Source organism: Eleutherodactylus coqui, chromosome 8, assembly GCF_035609145.1.
Source record: "Eleutherodactylus coqui strain aEleCoq1 chromosome 8, aEleCoq1.hap1, whole genome shotgun sequence".
In the NCBI taxonomy this organism is placed as follows: domain Eukaryota; kingdom Metazoa; phylum Chordata; class Amphibia; order Anura; family Eleutherodactylidae; genus Eleutherodactylus; species Eleutherodactylus coqui.
In genome coordinates, this window is record NC_089844.1 from 13,819,583 (window position 1) to 13,837,293 (window position 17,711).

Sequence of the window (17,711 nt, forward strand, 5' to 3'; positions counted from 1 at the left end):
AAAGGTGTAGTGTAAATTAGGAGATCAGTAGCCAGAACAATTTTCTGCAGTCAGTAAATATATTTACGACAATTCTGCGATCAGCCGCCGAGCGTCTGCAGCGTTACGATATTCTAGAGCATTGGTGCTGTAAACATTAGGAAACTTTTGTTGCCATATCAACAAAGGCCTTTTTCTAGCTGGATTTCTCCTTCCTCGGCATCACAATGCATCAGTCTCCCTGCTCAAAGTTCATGTGTGGCACGAGACTTCTTACATTTCTTCAACAGCAGGAAAGCCAGGAAGACTTTAGATTCCCTGCAGCTATCGTGTTACCCCATCAGCTACACAGAGTACAGGCTGCCATGAACAGCAGCCAAATTGTGCTGATGGTGCTAGAAGGGCAGCTGTAGGGAATTTGATTACCCAGCAGCTGCTCACCCCTATTACCTGAATTCCCTGTGCTCATCCGGCACGTGACACGTCTAGGAAATGATCACGTGACCGCAGTGTTAAAAGGCTTATATGATCACATGACATCATGCATAGTTGCATTTCTTTACAGCAGCCTAAGTGTTTAGGAGCCGGGCCAACAAAAAAATTGTATATACTGCGTACCAAAATGCCCTTAATCAAGAGAGACCTTTCAATAAGGTCCTGGAATCTAAGAGGAACCTATAAGATGCTCGTGCCAATGTGCAAATGCTATTGTGCCCGCTGATCGATGCCCAAAGCACAGTTTGGTGAACCACTCAAAACTGAGCATTATGTGCCAACTGATTACGGGCGAAGCACTTGTGTCACAGCTGTGAATGCTAAGTCCTTTTTGGCTAATGAAGCTGGGAGGCTCCTAAATTGGCATATGTTGCATGCTTTTAATTTGCACCCCCAATGGGACTTTAAGGCTCTGTTCAGTGGGCGCAATAGTTCACTACTTTGATCATCTTCAAAAGCTTCCCTTTAAAGGGGTTATGCAATAAAAAAGAGGCTTGTTTAGTGAATAGGGCATTTACATATCTCTATCTGCAGTATGCATCCAAAACAATAGCGTGATTCTTCATACACACATATATCCTACCAAAGTACTGGGACACCTGAGCAACAATCACAAGTAGTAGTTATTCCCATATGTTAGTACTTAGTGGGGCTCCTTTGGCCCTAATGACATCAGATACTCTACCTGGTATATTTTCTACTAAGGTCTAATACACTTCAGCTGGTATTTCCCTCCATTCATCCTGCAAACATCTGGCGAGTTCTCTCATAGTAGATGGACGCTGTTTATATTTCCTGACCCGACGTCCCAGTTCATCCCTAAGATGTTCAGTAGGGTTTAGGTCGGGACTCTGTGCAGCCGGTCCAATCGTGGAACATCCATTTCCTCAGACCAACATAAAACAGTGTTGGATGTGTGACACGGCACGTTGTCTTGTTGGAAGTATGGCCGACCATTCCCAGAGTATTGCCACATTGTCGGCAGCACATCTAGAATGTCTGAGTACACCTCGGTGTTCATGCCACGTTGCACATCCCCAGACCATAACAGAACCACCGCCATACTTAAAGGGGTATTCCGGCAATGAGACTTTTTTTTCTTCAGTTTTCACCCATCAATGGGTGCAAATTGATACATTTGTGAGGGTACAACCCCTGGGACCCCACTGATCCTGAGAATGGGGGACCTGTGCCCCCCCCCCCTTCCCTTATTGTCCCATTTCTGCAGTGTAATGGGTAATGGAGCTGCAGATCACACATGCGCAGCAACATCTCCATTCCTCTCTGTGGCGAAGGTAAATAGCTGAGCACTGCGCTTGGCTTGGCCATCTGTCTACCCTATTCAAATGAGTTGAGTGGTGCAGCTCCATTTACTTCAATGGGGCAGACAGAACTAGCCGAGCATTTGTAAGCTAACCCTTTAAACTTACTTCGTGGATAGAATTCCAACTTTTGAATAAACTTGAGCTTATGTGAAAGTCAACATGATAACTTGCTCAAGTGCAAATTCCTTTATTTAGCTAGCATGAGGTTTCTTTGCTGTAAAATCCCTCTAAAGCGCTGGCCACTAGGGGTCTCCTCTCTTAATTGCTGTCCACTGCTTGTTGTCATGTGAAGTCCATCTCTAGTAACAGAGACACAGATATGGATTACAGAAACTGAAGGAGGGGGATGATTCACTCTGATCATAGAACTCTATAGAGTGGGAGAGCATAGGAGGAGGTAGCTGGTGCACAGAGAGAGAAGGATTTAGAGGATCATATGGTATGGACACTGCAGCAGCTAATAGCAAGTGATTTACTGTGGCACAGAGAGGAGAGATAGAGAGGAGGCCCTGCTTCCCTATGTGTACAGTATATGGGGACATTATAGCAGCGATCTACACCCACTAGCTCAGAGAGATACAGAAGAGATCTTGCTCTCCTATGTGTACAGTGTATGGAGACATTATTACAGCAGTCTACACCCACCAGCTCAGAGATAGAGAAGAGATCCTGCTCTCCTATGTGTACAGTGTATGGAGACATCATAGCAGCAGTCTACACCCACCAGCTTAGAGAGATAGAGAAGAGATCCTGCTCTCCTATGTGTACAGTGTATGGAGACATTATGGCAGCAGTCTACACCCACTAGCTCAGAGAGATGGAGAAGAGATCCTGCTCTCCTATGTGTGCAGTGTATGGAGACATTATAGAGGCGGTCTACACCCACCAGTTTAGAGAGATGGAGAAGAGATCCTGCTCTCCTATGTGTGCAGTGTATGGAGACATCATAGCAGCAGTCTACACCCACCAGCTCAGAGATAGAGAAGAGATCCTGCTCTCCTATGTGTACAGTGTATGGAGACATCATAGCAGCAGTCTACACCCACCAGCTCAGAGATAGAGAAGAGATCCTGCTCTCCTATGTGTACAGTGTATGGAGACATCATAGCAGCAGTCTACACCCACCAGCTCAGAGATAGAGAAGAGATCCTGCTCTCCTATGTGTACAGTGTATGGAGACATCATAGCAGCAGTCTACACCCACCAGCTCAGAGAAAAAGAAGAGATCCTGCTCTCCTATGTGTACAGTGTATGGAGACATTATTGCAGCAGTCTACACCCACCAGCGCAGAGAGATAGAGAAGAGATCCTGCTCTCCTATGTGTACAGTGTATGGAGACATCATAGCAGCAGTCTACACCCACCAGCTCAGAGATAGAGAAGAGATCCTGCTCTCCTATGTGTACAGTGTATGGAGACATTATTGCAGCAGTCTACACCCACCAGCTCAGAGATAGAGAAGAGATCCTGATTTCCTATGTGTGCAGTGTATGGAGACATCATAGCAGCAGTCTACACCCACCAGCTCAGAGATACAGAAGGGATCCTGATTCCCTATGTGTGCAGTATATGGAGACATTATTGCAGCAGTCTACACCCACCAGCTCAGGGAAAGCTAAAAAATAGAGATGCAGCGAATAGAGGAAAACTAGTGATGCATGCATAATACAAGTAATATAAAGGCTAGATATCGTGTTATTCCTCATATACACTTTTAGCAACTTATTCTGAAAAGTCACCTAAAGGTGTGCTACACTTTAAAGCCACTCTCCATTTTCATTATAAAACCGTTTTCCAAGCTGGTGTTCCCTATCCGGGTACTGCCTCCACGTACCACCGGGTCTGTACATGCTGTGCGCACTGTTAGCAGGACAGGTCTTTGTACAGACAACAAGTATAGAACTGCTTGAAAGACTTGGTTCTACTTTGTTTTATCATCTGCAGCCATAATCGTCCTCTACGGACTCGGACCGAAGACCCCAGTCAGCAGATCGCATGGTTTCAGCGGGATCTGCGGACTAATGTGGTGGTCACAGGCTGCCCATGAGACAGAATCAAGTATCTGACAGGCCGGATTGCAGCTTGACTGCTGTCAGAAGCTCGTGAAGCTCACCAGTAACGAGAAGGCTTTGCGTCGTCCAACACTTTGCTCTGGCCGTGGTCGTATTGGTGGTCAACTGCATTTCCAAGACTTATATTAGCAAATTTTTTGATTTTTTTTTCTTGCAATCTTATAGGCAAATGAAGTTTAAATAGTGCAGAATACGATGGGTTAAGAGGAGAGCAGAAATAGAGGTCAGACTTAGCACAAAATAAATCACCTAAGTTCTTTAGCCTTGAGAATTTTTTTTTTAGTATTTTATTTTGCATCTCTGCAAAATTATGCATTTTAAAAAGACTGCAGGCAGGGAATGATTGTCAGTCATGCAAATAATCACTTACTTACACTATGTGCGCTTGGTCTGGATAAAGCAAATTACCATTTGAAAATAACTCAAAAACACTCTGGGCTAAGAGCTTGCCTTATAAATCTCGCTTTGGCCACAGCAATCCTTAACCTTTTTCTTCTCCATTTCCACTCAGCTAGTTTCAGGGGAGCTCCACAATTCGGGAATGAAATGAACTCACGGGCGACACGAGTATTTACAGAGGAACGCAAGGAAAGAAAGAAACTGCAGCTTGTTATCAGAAGCGGTCATTTCTCCGTATTTGTGTCTTCTATCAAGCAAAACTTTAATTTGCAACAAGTGGTGTTAAAAAGTGTCTGCCCTCTGATAGAGTAAAATAATCCCCGGGAAGGAAGTATTTGAGCTATCCCAGAAGACGGCCGCCATTACTGCCGCCGAAGGGGCTGCTGATAAGCTTTTCCGCGGTCCTGAATAGCCAGTTTGGAGCATTGTAGGGGTAAGAGGTGTGTACCCTCAAGGATAGGGAGACTGTGGAGAACCAGGTAATTACCCATCGGGGCAGGAGTGTGTGTATCATAGAGGCAGCCAATGAAGCTGCTATGGAGAACCAGGTTATTACCCATCAGGGCAGGAGTGTGTGTATCATAGAGGCAGCCAATGAAGCTGCTATGGAGAACCAGGTAATTACCCATCGGGGCAGGAGTGTACATACCATAGAGACAGCCAATGAAGCTGCTATGGAGAACCAGGTTATTACCCATCGGGGCAGGAGAGTTTGTACCATAGAGGCAGTCAATGAAGCTGCTATGGAGAACCAAGTAATTACCCATCGGGGCAGGAACGTATGTACCAAAGAGACAGCCAATGAAGCTGCTATGGAGAACCAAGTAATTACCCATCAAGACAGGAGCTTATGTACCATAGAAGCAGCCAATGAAGCTGCTATGGAGAACCAGGTAATTACCCATCAGGGCAGGAGTGTGTGTATCATAGAGGCAGCCAATGAAGCTGCTATGGAGAACCAGGTAATTACCCATCGGGGCAGGAGTGTGTGTATCATAGAGGCAGCCAATGAAGCTGCTATGGAGAACCAGGTTATTACCCATCGGGGCAGGAGAGTTTGTACCATAGAGGCAGTCAATGAAGCTGCTATGGAGAACCAGGTAATTACCCATCGGGGCAGGAACGTATGTACCAAAGAGACAGCCAATGAAGCTGCTATGGAGAACCAGGTAATTACCCATCAGGGCAGGAGTGTGTGCATCATAGAGGCAGCCAATGAAGCTGCTATGGAGAACCAGGTAATTACCCATCGGGGCAGGAGTGTACGTACCATAGAGGCAGCCAATGAAGCTGCTATGGAGAACCAGGTAATTACTCATCGGGGCAGGAGTGTGTGTATCATAGAGGCAGCCAATGAAACTGCTATGGAGAACCAGGTAATTACCCATCGGGGCAGGAACGTATGTACCAAAGAGACAGCCAATGAAGCTGCTATGGAGAACCAGGTAATTACCCATCAGGGCAGGAGTGTGTGTATCATAGAGGCAACCAATGAAGCTGCTATGGAGAACCAGGTAATTACCCATCGGGGCAGGAGTGTACGTACCATAGAGGCAGCCAATGAAGCTGCTATGGAGAACCAGGTAATTACTCATCGGGGCAGGAGTGTGTGTATCATAGAGGCAGCCAATGAAACTGCTATGGAGAACCAGGTAATTACCCATCGGGGCAGGAACGTATGTACCAAAGAGACAGCCAATGAAGCTGCTATGGAGAACCAGGTAATTACCCATCAGGGCAGGAGTGTGTGTATCATAGAGGCAACCAATGAAGCTGCTATGGAGAACCAGGTAATTACCCATCGGGGCAGGAGTGTACGTACCATAGAGGCAGCCAATGAAGCTGCTATGGAGAACCAGGTAATTACTCATCGGGGCAGGAGTGTGTGTATCATAGAGGCAGCCAATGAAACTGCTATGGAGAACCAGGTAATTACCCATCGGGGCAGGAGCGTACGTACCATAGAGGCAGCCAATGAAACTGCTATGGAGAACCAGGTAATTACCCATCGGGGCAGGAGTGTGTGTATCATAGAGGCAGCCAATGAAGCTGCTGTGGAGAACCAGGTAATTACCCATCGGGGCAGGAACGTATGTACCATAGAGGCAGCCAATGAAGCTACTATGAAGAACCGGGTAATTACCCATCGGGGCAGGAGTGTATGTACCAAAGAGACAGCCAATGAAACTGCTATGGAGAACCATGTGATTACCCATCAAGGCAGGAGCAACTACATTTTTGGGAAGATGCTCACCCTCTGGTAAAAACATAGAAGCCGCCACACTTGCCTTTCTCACCAGTGCAGCAGAAATGTTGGGGACACAGGGACAAGTGACCGCTGTGGCTAACCAATGGTTGGAGCAGTCTGGTGATTGTCTGCATTGGTCACATAACCAACCCTGTTGTTCGTGACATTACCACTGCAGCAGGAAGCAGGCAGCAGCGGGGTTTGGGCACTAAAGGGAGAGGTGGGCATCTGGTGAGGTAAATATGGCTTTTTACGTTTTCATACCTTGGTGAACAACTTTCCCAAAATTCTGTTTGCCATGATAACCACATTAAGACCGATGTTACCAATTCACTACAGTAATTTATTAGTAATCATTACACATGAGCCACTTATGGAGGAGGCGATGCTGGAGCTGGAAGTTTGGATACCGACCCCACAGCTCTGATAAACCTGTACAGGAACTTCATTGTTAGCCAATGAGGGGTTGGAGAATCGGTCTGAGGGTCTGGGTGGCAAAACCCAGCACCATAATGGGGTCTTGAGTGATGTTTATTATCGGGGTCCCCTCTCTACTGTGTACGCCATCACCTGTGAGAACTGGAAGCAATTTGGGTTGTGACACAGCTTTCCCAGAAAGCGATATACTAAACTTTAATCCGGTACTTTACTGTCTGGAAACAACAAGATACGCTCACGCTACCTCAATGGGTAACACATCACCAAAGCAACTGGCTGCCGAAGCCAAGGGACACGACACATAGTGGGCGATACACCATCAACAAACAATGGCAACAGGATGTTACTGGGACCACGGCAGCCAGCAGCGAGGCACAGGGTGCAAAATGTGAAAGGTGGCTTTTCTCATAATCTTGTGTCCATAAGAGACAATATTTAAGACTCGGAAATCACTTACCTTAGCTGATAGCTGAAAGGGAACCTGTTACAACAAGTTGCCCCAAAAACCGACACCACCTTGCCTAGTAGTTGCGCTACATACTATCTCAGACTTTTTGTCCCCCAAAATCGCCAGTTGTACCAGTTTATTCTGCCGTTGACGGTTTCCTGCTATGTAAATGAGCTCTTCATTCTCAGCGGGGCCGCCTTCAGCATGCTGTGACCTGACCGCCAGAAGAATCACTGACAATAGCGCCGGCCCACCAGGTTCTCCTAATCTATATATATATAAAGACGAAAGCCCTCACTGACTCACTGACTGACTGACTCGCCACTAATTCTCCAACTTCCAGATGTCGTAGAAACATGAAATTTGGCACAAGCATAGATTATCTCCAAAATAGGAAAAGCTAATGGGTCCCAACTCGATTATTCAATTCTAGCACAAAAGAATTAGCGTCCAAATTTTACGTATGGAATCTAATTCTCTCACTTCCCGATGTCATTTTATATAAAGGAAACGTCGCATGGTTACCCCCACGTGGTGTTTCCTGGGTAACGCAAAGAGCCATGCAAAATGGTGAACATATTTTTTTCCTCTGTATCTCTAAAGTAACCACAACTTCATAAGATTTTCCGTGTGAACACCAGATGAACACCAGTACCAAATTAGCTCGGGCGAAGCCGGGTATATCAGCTAGTCCCACATATATGGAACATGTGCATTATAGTCATCACAGTCCCCCGTCTCTTGATTTTTGGACAGCGCATGCACAAGAGGGGTCGGCAGATAGCCTGCCAGTGTCACATGACGTTAACTTTTTGGATCCCTGTTTCTGTTGCCGCCTGTATTTGCAGTCCAAAAATGAGGCCACAGATAACTGTTATCACCACTAAACTCCTACGTCTGTTTGGGATATCATCTGTGAGCGAGACAGATATCAACCAAGTTATACGAGAGGCAGTTGGCTCTGAGTCTTCTGGTAGCGTCAGACTCGTCTATAGCAAAAAATGCCCAGTGGACTCACCTCTTTTTATTACTAAAATCCAGCGTAGGCAAAGCTTTCGGGACAGATTATTAAAGAGGTTGGCCAAGAGTCCCAGTTATCCCACAAGACAGGGGATAACTTAGAGCCTTGGTACAACCTCTTTAAGGGTACAGGGGTTCCTTTACATATAATTTGGCATCCAAGGATATGATTTTTAACACACTTTTGAACTGCACACATTGGGGGGTTAGGTAGTGGTGAGACATTACCCCTAAATAAAGGTCGCCCCGTCTTATTGTTAGAAGTCACTATACAAAGATGAGCCGTTACCTACCGGCTGATGTCCGGGAATAGGATGGGAAAATGCATGACCTGGCACTTAGGCCTGATGACCGGCTCTAGGTTCTTCGGCCGGTGGTCTGGAATCAACTTCAGGAACTTGCTGATAGATGACAGGAAAGACTCCATGTTGAAGGCGGAGTTAAACACTACGACGTCTGCAACTAAGCTGGAAGACAAAAAATACATTTATATTATTAGAATTCTATTTTATTTGGTATATGTCACTTTCAGCTATTTTAGGTTCCTTGGTTCTCCACATCCCACCCTATTGGGTAAACTATGGCCAACCTCCGGTGATCGGTGATAGAAGACCTCTGTTATCACCCATGAACACCAACTTGTTGGTTTTTATTCTGAATAGGTCCAACATTTTATGCAGATTACGTTCTTGGCTCCCTTAACTATGCGCCTTACAGAGGAGGGCGTCATGTCCTGATGTTAGTGGGACCAGTAACCTAACTCTGCAGCCGCGGCTCTGCTGGCTCTAACAATGACTTTATTTTGTCTATACTCCCCCCAATTCCCCAATTTGGGATCTTCTTAGATTCTGCTCCTGGCACTGTTAATGTGTCAAGTGGGTGATCCCCCCTATTCATTTGCAATGGGTGACATCAGAAGTGATTGACAGTTAGGGCTCCGTCAGATGAGCGGATATTTGCGCGTTTTTCCACGCGGAAAAAAAACGCACTGTGTGCACGGAAAACAGATCTCACCTACAAAAGATAGACCATATGGGTGGCAATGGATCTGGTCACGCGGATTGTTTTCCGCACGCAGTGCATTTTTTTTTCGCACAAATATCCATTCATCTGACCGAGCCTTCAGAAGTAGGGACCGCCGACTTGGCACATTCCAACTACTGGGAGCTGAATCTAAGACGACCCCATATGGGGGAACGGAGGGGAGTATGAAAAAAAGAAAGACCTCATTGGAGTCAGTGGGACCGCAGCTGCAAATCTATACAGCCAGCCCGTTGACATAATGACATGACAGTGCTCTTTAACCCCTTCGTGACCAAGGTCTTTTAGGTCAAAATGTCCTCATCAACATTTCCTATTTTCAAAACAAATCATTCTAAGGTTTTATTTTTTTTTTATTTGATAGGCAATTTTCTGTGCCGTGTGTCGGGCTTTCTTATGGTACCAGGACCGGGCCAGTATTCTGGTTTTGTGTTTATATGTGTCTGAGTTCTGAGTACAAATGAACAGAACGTGTAAAAGTTTCTCATCCGTGTAAATAAGCCCTGAAGCTGACAAAGTGCCGGCCGATCTCTGTACTGGCAGCATGCTAGACAGCGAGATCTCCCAGTAAAGGGGAGGACATGTACTGTATATACATCCTAGCTACACGGAGCATCAACAATTAGGATGTACACAGATGATGGGCGTGCAGAGGTGAACCACACAGCCATTTATTTGTTTTCTTCATTTCCACATTTGAAAAGCCATAACTTTATTACTATGCTGCAGACTTATTTTTCCAGGACGAGTATTTTTTATTAGCACTATTTGGGGTACATATAATGTATTGAATAACATTTTTAATTTATTTTACTTTGGGGGGGGGGGGAGTAGAATTCATCCATAGACTTGTGCAAGAGCTAGTTTTTTGCAATACTACTTAAAATCCTAGAATGGTAGAATTAGAAAGGTCCTCCAGGGTCATCAGGTCCAACCCCCCACCCCGGTAAGTGCAGGATTCACTAAATCATCCGGCCTCTGAAGACTTCCATTGAAGGAGAACTCCCCACCTCCCGTGGCAACCTGTTCCACTCATTGATCCCCCTCACTGTCTAATATCTAATCTGTGTCTCCTCCCTCTCAGTTTCATCCCATTGCTTCGAGACTTTCCGTGTACAGATGAGAATAGGGCTGATCCCTCTGCCCTGTAACAGCCCTTCAGATATTTGTAGACAGCTATTAAGTCTCCTCTCAGCCTTCTCTTCTGCAAGCTAAACATTCCCAGATCCTTTAACAGTTCCTCATAGGACATGAATTGCAGACCGCTCACCATCTTGGTAACTCTTCTCTGAACTTGTTCCAGTTTGTTGATGTCTTTTTTAAATTGGGGTGTCCAGAACTGGACCCAGTATTCCAGCTGAGGTCTGACTAAGGAAGAGTAGAGGGGATAATTACCTCCCGTGATCTAGACTCTATGCTTCTCTTAAGACATCCCAGAATTGTGTTTGCCTTTTTGGCTGCTGCATCACATTGTTGACTCATGTTCAGTCTATGATCTATTAGTATACCCAAGTCCTTTTCACATGTGCTGCTGCTTAGCCCAATTCCTCACATTCTGTATGTGCTTTTTTCATTTTTCTTGCCCAGATGTAGGACTTTGCATTTCTACTTGTTAAATACCATTCTGTTAGTTGCTGCCCACTGTGCAAGCTTTTCTAGATCTTTTTGAATCCTCTCTCTCTCTTCCCTAGTGTTAGCTATCCCTCCTAGCTTTGTGTTGTTGGCAAACTTGATCAGTTTCTTCTCAATCCTCTCATCTAGACCATTTACAAAAATGTTGAACAACACTGGGCCTAGGACAGAGCCTTGTGGTACCCCACTTGGTACATTCCTCCACTTGGATGTGCAGCCATTTATGACCACTCTTTGAGTACGATCACTCAGCCAGTTGTGAATCCACCTAACAGTTGCCTTGTCAATCCCATATTTGGTCATTTTTTCAATAAGTATGGTATGAGATACTTTGTCAAATGCTTTACTAAAGTCAAGATATACTATATCCACCGCATTTTCCTGATCAACCCAGTCGGTGATTCTGTCATAGAAGGAAATTAGATTTGTCTGGCATGACTCGTCTGTTACAGACCCATGCTGTCTCTGGTTAATTGCTCCATTTTCATCCAAGTATTTGCATACATGCTGTTTAATAATTTGTTCAAAGATCTTTCCCGGTATAGAAGTCAGGCTCGCAGGCCTGTAGTTTCCTGGATCCACCTTCTTCCCCTTTTTGAAGATAGGGACAACAATTGCCCTTTTCCAATCTTCTGGGACTTCTCCTGTTCTTCAGGAATTTTCAAATATTCCAGCGAGTGGTTCAGCAATTACCTCCACTGCTTCCTTTAGTATCCTAGGATGTAATTCATCTTGACCTGGAGACTTGGGTTCATGCGAGTTAGCTAAGTGTTCCTTCACCATCTTATGGATGGGATGCATTTTGTATTCCCTCAATAGCACAGGGAATATCAGTTGATGTTACATTTACTTTCTAAGAGAAAACAGATACAACTTTTAGTTGTCATTGGTGTCATTTTGGGGTTGTACGACTTTATAACTTTTTGTTGCTGTTTGGGGAGAGGGGAGGCATGATGAACAAAAAAGTGCATTTTGTCATTTTTTTTCTTTGTGTACAATGGTCACAGGGAAACATAAATAATTCATTTGTGTTATTGTACGGGTCGTTATGCGTGTGACGATTCAAATAAGTATAACCTTTTCTTTTTTTTCTACGAAAATAAAACACTTTATGTAAAAAAGTTATTATATTTTTTTACTTGGATTTCTTTTTTTTTTTTAAACTTTTTCCCTATTTTACTTTTCTACTTTACTGTTCCCTAACTCCCAGTGGGGAACTTGAACATGTGATCCCCTGACTGCTCATATAGTAAACTACAAAACTTCAGCTTCTTGATTTTAGTGGCAACTGTGTAATGCCTCATTTTACCAGCGCTGGCGCTGGCGAGAAGTTGAACACTTGCTTCTCATTAGCTTAACCATTTAAACATTAAAGGAGTTCTCCGAGATGTCCTGCTGGTCCGGCACAACCGCTCTTGTTCCCGCCGCTTCACTCGTGGAAGCTCCTGCATCAGTCACGTGTCATTCATCGCTCATGTGATCGCTACAGCCAATTAATGGCCTCAGCAGTCACATGCTGGTCATGCACACATGACCACAGATACCAGTGATTGGCTGCAGGGGTCGCAGGGAGTTGCAGGGACCAGAGTGACTGTGCAGGACATTTATAGGATTATTCCATACCCCCCCCCCCCATTAGCTACTTTTTATGAAAGTCTTTAAGGAGCTCTGGAGGCACTGCAAGATTTGTGGGAAATATCCCTCTAGAGATCCATTGTTGGCCACAGGAGGTCACGGCGGTCCGAGCCTCTCCGCAGATACCAATGGTCTCTTTAACGTTTAGAGATGGGATTGCGTTTTATAAAAAGGTGAATTTAGAGCTTTTAATCTGAAGCCCAGACAAGCAGACGACAGCGGCCTCATCCTTTCATCTGCCATTAAAGTAGAACAATACAAGTGCACGGAGGTCATTATAACAAGAGCTGATGCTCTCTTCTGCTTTCCCGCTGTCGGGTGCTTGTCGTGCTAAATAATATAAGATGGAAGACATGAGGACTTTATAATGTAATATTTATAGCGTAAGACCACTCATCCCGTCCCCAAGGAGAGAACAAGCCGAGACACAACAAGAAAAAATGCATCAAAAGATTGCATAAGTATGACGACAGGCTCCTGAACCCGGGGCACGTCTTCAAGAGCAAATAGGAGTCCTCGTCAACTTCTGCCAAACTGTATCCGGACTGTCAAAGTCCATCAGCTCCGGGGAAAGCTGGGTGACAACCAACACGGCTGCCATTAGAGCTCTTGGGGTCATCCAAAAGGGGCAGCAAAGTAGATACAATTTTAAAGAATTTGTATCGCAATTGCAATTCTCTCCAGGATAGGGAACAGCTTGCTGATCGTGGGGGCCTCACCGCTGAAACCCCTGCCAATCTCAAGGATGGGACTCCCGGGGCCCACTCTTCCTGCCACTGCAGGGTATGTACTCCTCCTGCAGTGATGTCACTGTGAATGCAGTGTTGGCCGAGCGTGTGGAGTCAGCTTATGGTGGTGAGGGAAATAGCCAACCGGCAGTCCTACTGAAAGTGAATGGAGCGCTAGTGTGACCAGCACTCCATTCAGTCTCCTCCTCACTGTGGGGGAGTAGTAACCCCGCAGTGCGGACAACGGAAAATACGGGACCTCCCTTCTCTGGATTGTTGGTGGTCTCAGCGGTGTGACCCCCACAATTACAGCACGGTTACCCTATACCATCAGCTGTACTAAAACAACAAAATCAGTTGTGCTCACCTGTTCTCTGCCGCCACGATCCAGCGCTGTAGCCCGGCGGTCCTCCCGATGTCAGAAGATAATGTCATCGGATATCATATGACCGCTGCACCGTCACTGTACGGCGCCCAGAATGTGAGCACTGATGCCAGGAGAACGGGCGGCAAAGCTGCAGCAGTCATGTGATAGCCGCTGACATCTTCTTCAACAACCAACAGCGGGAGGACGGCAGGGCCACCGGGACGGATCGCGGCGGCAGCGGAGAGGATGGCACAGCGGATTTTGTTGTAAGATGACCACTGTATGCACAACCGCTTTAACAAATTTCATTCTGCATGAAAACCGCCTCAGATCTGACCTGCGACGCAGATATATAATCCACAGCATGCTAGTTGCTTACTGTGGATTTTTAATGAGGAGTAAAATCCATATTAAGCGCATTCTTTGTCGCAGCTTATGCTGTGGAATCGCGGCTGCGCCTTCGGGTCTCATCCCTACAATATAAAATCTGGAAATACACATCACAGTAACATCGTATGTCTGTGCAAAAAAGACCACGTGAACGCGGCCTTACAGTAACAGCAACATGGATGCGAGGATCCACATGAAATCCGTGCGGTACAGATTACGCCGCCCAGCGTTGGCTGCTCCTCATTTTTCCCATCCTTCTGTATGGAAGACGGAACCCAAGACAGATCCAGCGCTGCATCGAAAACATGCCAAGTGAAAAGCCCCATCGGTGCGGATCTTCACTGCGGATCTCAACCTCTGGAATGCCAAGAGTGAAACGTTGCAAATCCGCAGCATTCTGCAATGTAATTTGCGACAAAAATCGCAGCATTTGGTGCATTTTGTGCTGCTGCAGATTTTTGAGAGATATGCCATGGAACGTCCGCAGCGGACCCGCCTCGTGTGACCGCACCCTTACAGTTACCCCTCAGAACACCTGCATAGTGCCGGAGGGGGGCGTCCTGGCAGAGAAGGGCAGATGTAGCATCCGCAATCAAGTTCTGTGGTTTCAGAGGTTTTGCACAATCTGAAGAGCTCCTTCTGATACCTATTAGGGCATCACAGAGTTGGAGCCCCTGCTTGGGAGCCCCTTCACGAAACAAAGGGGAGAGCTGCTTCAAAGAGCGGTGCCGAGTCTAGTAGGCACGACACAATCGGGCAGAGCATGGTTGCCCAATTATTGGCATTTGCACCCTGTAATTCCATCTTTCTCCAGCAGTCGCCACTACAGAGCAAATGAGCGCTTACAGGATCTTCTCCTGACAATCACAACTGATCAACGGGGTGGCTTCATTCTACAATGTACTGGGGTTTATCATCCGTACTGAGCCCCATCAGAGAGACCAACTTCCCCAGAACCCTGAATGGACCGTGTTCCTTCTTATATAATGATATGGGGTGTTGGGGGTGATTGTATCACTGAATAACTAGGCTGATTTGCCCATGAGAACCCAGGAAAAGATGGTTGATAGTAATGTCATTTGTCACCCTACTTTCCCAGGACCAGATAGGCTGAATAGTAGAAACATGACGGTCTGTCAGCCCATTCTACAAGCGACCGTGAGTCACTGAAGGTTAAGCAAGGCGAGCGGCGTCGCAGCCAATGCCCAGACATAACGGGGCTCGGGACACGCTCACGCCATCAGCGCCGTGTACATTAAGATACATCGCTGAGTGATGGCTTAGCAGCTCGTGAAAATGGCGCAGCGCTCGCGTTAAAGGTCTAGAACATTACTTAACTCCATGTGAAGCCATAACGGCTAAACTGGTGCGGATGCGCTTCATTGGCTGTAATGGAGCAAGAGAGACGTCTTATGATCCGAAATTTATCAAAGAGGCTCCTCACACTCCATTATACAAGATAAAGGAAGCTGACCTCTAATTGTCGCTTTTCCACCCACTGAAGCGTCTGGATTCTCTCCGCTGTACGACCGCTGATATACATAATGCACCAGAATTTAGGAGAAAACCTGAAAAATGAGAAACGGCCCGTGCGGACGATGAATGGCAGAGCTGCGACATGTTAAAGGGGCGCACACAGGAGAATGAACGTCTCTGCGCCCCTCAGACACCATCAGGGGGTCCTCATACAGGCTGGCGGCAGAAAATAGATGGGAAATGTCCATTCAAACCACAGCGAGGAGAAGCAAAGTGAGGCGGCGTCCACCCGAGGCTTCCGGGACGCTTTGTTTGTATGCGCTCACACATTAACCCCTTGACGACACGGTCAGTTTTGGTTTCCCCATTTTTTTTTCTTTTTCCTTCCCACTTTCTAGGACTCATGACTTGTTTTTCTGCCGCCGTCGGAGGGTTTGTTGTTTCTTGCAGGACGAGGTGAATTTTTCAGTATTTGCCGTATTATATAACGGACCGAAAAACGTGCAAAGCTGAGTGGATGAATGAAAAAACAGAAAGCACCATCTTTGGGGGGAGGGGTATTCTTGTTTTTATGGCATGGACACTGTGGCTAAAGTGACATGACTTGATTCTGTGGGCCGGGACAATGAGGGCTCATTCAGACGAGCGTGTGTGTGTTTGCGTACATAGGTGCGCATAAAACCGCGCATCTATTAGAACCATTGGTTCCCTATGCTGCTGGCGGCCCCATTAAGAGCGATGGCCTACCAGCAACCCCTACAGTGATTTTTAGGGAAGGACTTTAAATATAAGCCCTTCCCTGAAAATCATCCCTAGCATGTGTCAAAAACTAAAAAAAAAAATATACTTACCTCTCCGGCGCTGTCAGGGCTTAGGCGCGTCTAGCTGCTTTGCTCCCCGGCACTGTACTGAAGCTCTTTCAGCAGCAGGCAGGGACTCAATGAATGGCAGAGTGCTGACTGTGTTTGGCTGAGTGCTGTCACCAATCACAGGCAGCGCTCAGCTGTCATTCAATGAGCGCTGTCTGTGATTGGCTGAGCGCTCAGCCAATCAAACACAGCCCTTTCAGCAGGCAGGAATTTTAAATCCCTGCCTGCTGAATGAGCTTCAGAGAAGTGTAGGGAGATAAGAGGCTAAAGCCCTGACAGCGCTGGAGAGGTGAGTATATATTTTACTACAGCTAGAAATGATTTTCAGCGAAGGGCTTATATTTCAAGCCCTTCCTCGAAAATCACTGTAGGGGTTGCCGGCAGCCCATTGCTTTCAATGGGGCAGTCAGCAGCAGCGGCAGCCCATTGAAAGCAATGGGCATGGAGCTTCGTTCACATGTGTTTTGGCAAATACATGGGAGCGCGGTTTTGTGCACACCTATATACGCACATAAACACGCTCGTCTGAATGAGGCCTAACAAGGATACCAAATTATATATATAATTTTTTTTGTTGCACTATTTTAAAAAATAAACGTATTTTCCGTCGCCACCTTCTGACCGCCATAACTTTTTTTTATTTTTCAATCCTTGCAGCTGGCGCAGGCTTGTTTTTTATTAGATGTCCCGTGGTTTCTATGCTTTTTATTACGTTTTTACTAGGAGACGGGGCGACCAAAAAATGCAATTTTACCGGACATTTACTGTTGTGATAAATATTATGCGATTTTAACAGATTGAACACAATGACACCAAATATGCTTATATTACTCATTAGATTTTTTTATTATAATTATGGCAAAATATTTTTTTAACTTTTAATTGGTATAAAAACTTTTTTTTACTTATTTTTTAGTATTTTTTTTTAGCCCCTCCAATTCTCTAACCAGAATCCACGGGTTACCGGCGGACTGTGATGCAGAATTGAAAATGTCTTAAAATCTTCCTGCAATTCTGCATTAAAATCTGCAATTCTGCCCCATATATAAAGTCCCTTACACTGTATACTGCAATACTATAGTATTGCAGTATATTGTATGTTGACTGGTATTCATAGGCAAACATATATGGTAGTCATTGAGGCCTTCA

General features: G+C 45.7%; 1 protein-coding gene across 1 annotated transcript in view; it reads right to left on the bottom strand.

Moving 5' to 3' along the window:
• The window catches only part of GTDC1 (glycosyltransferase like domain containing 1), a 246,719-nt gene that overhangs the window by 188,143 nt on the left and 40,865 nt on the right, over window positions 1-17,711 (bottom strand). The window contains exon 5 of the mRNA XM_066575177.1: window positions 8,718-8,891. Coding sequence (XP_066431274.1) covers window positions 8,718-8,891 — 174 coding nt within the window. The remainder of the gene's footprint in view (window positions 1-8,717; window positions 8,892-17,711) is intronic.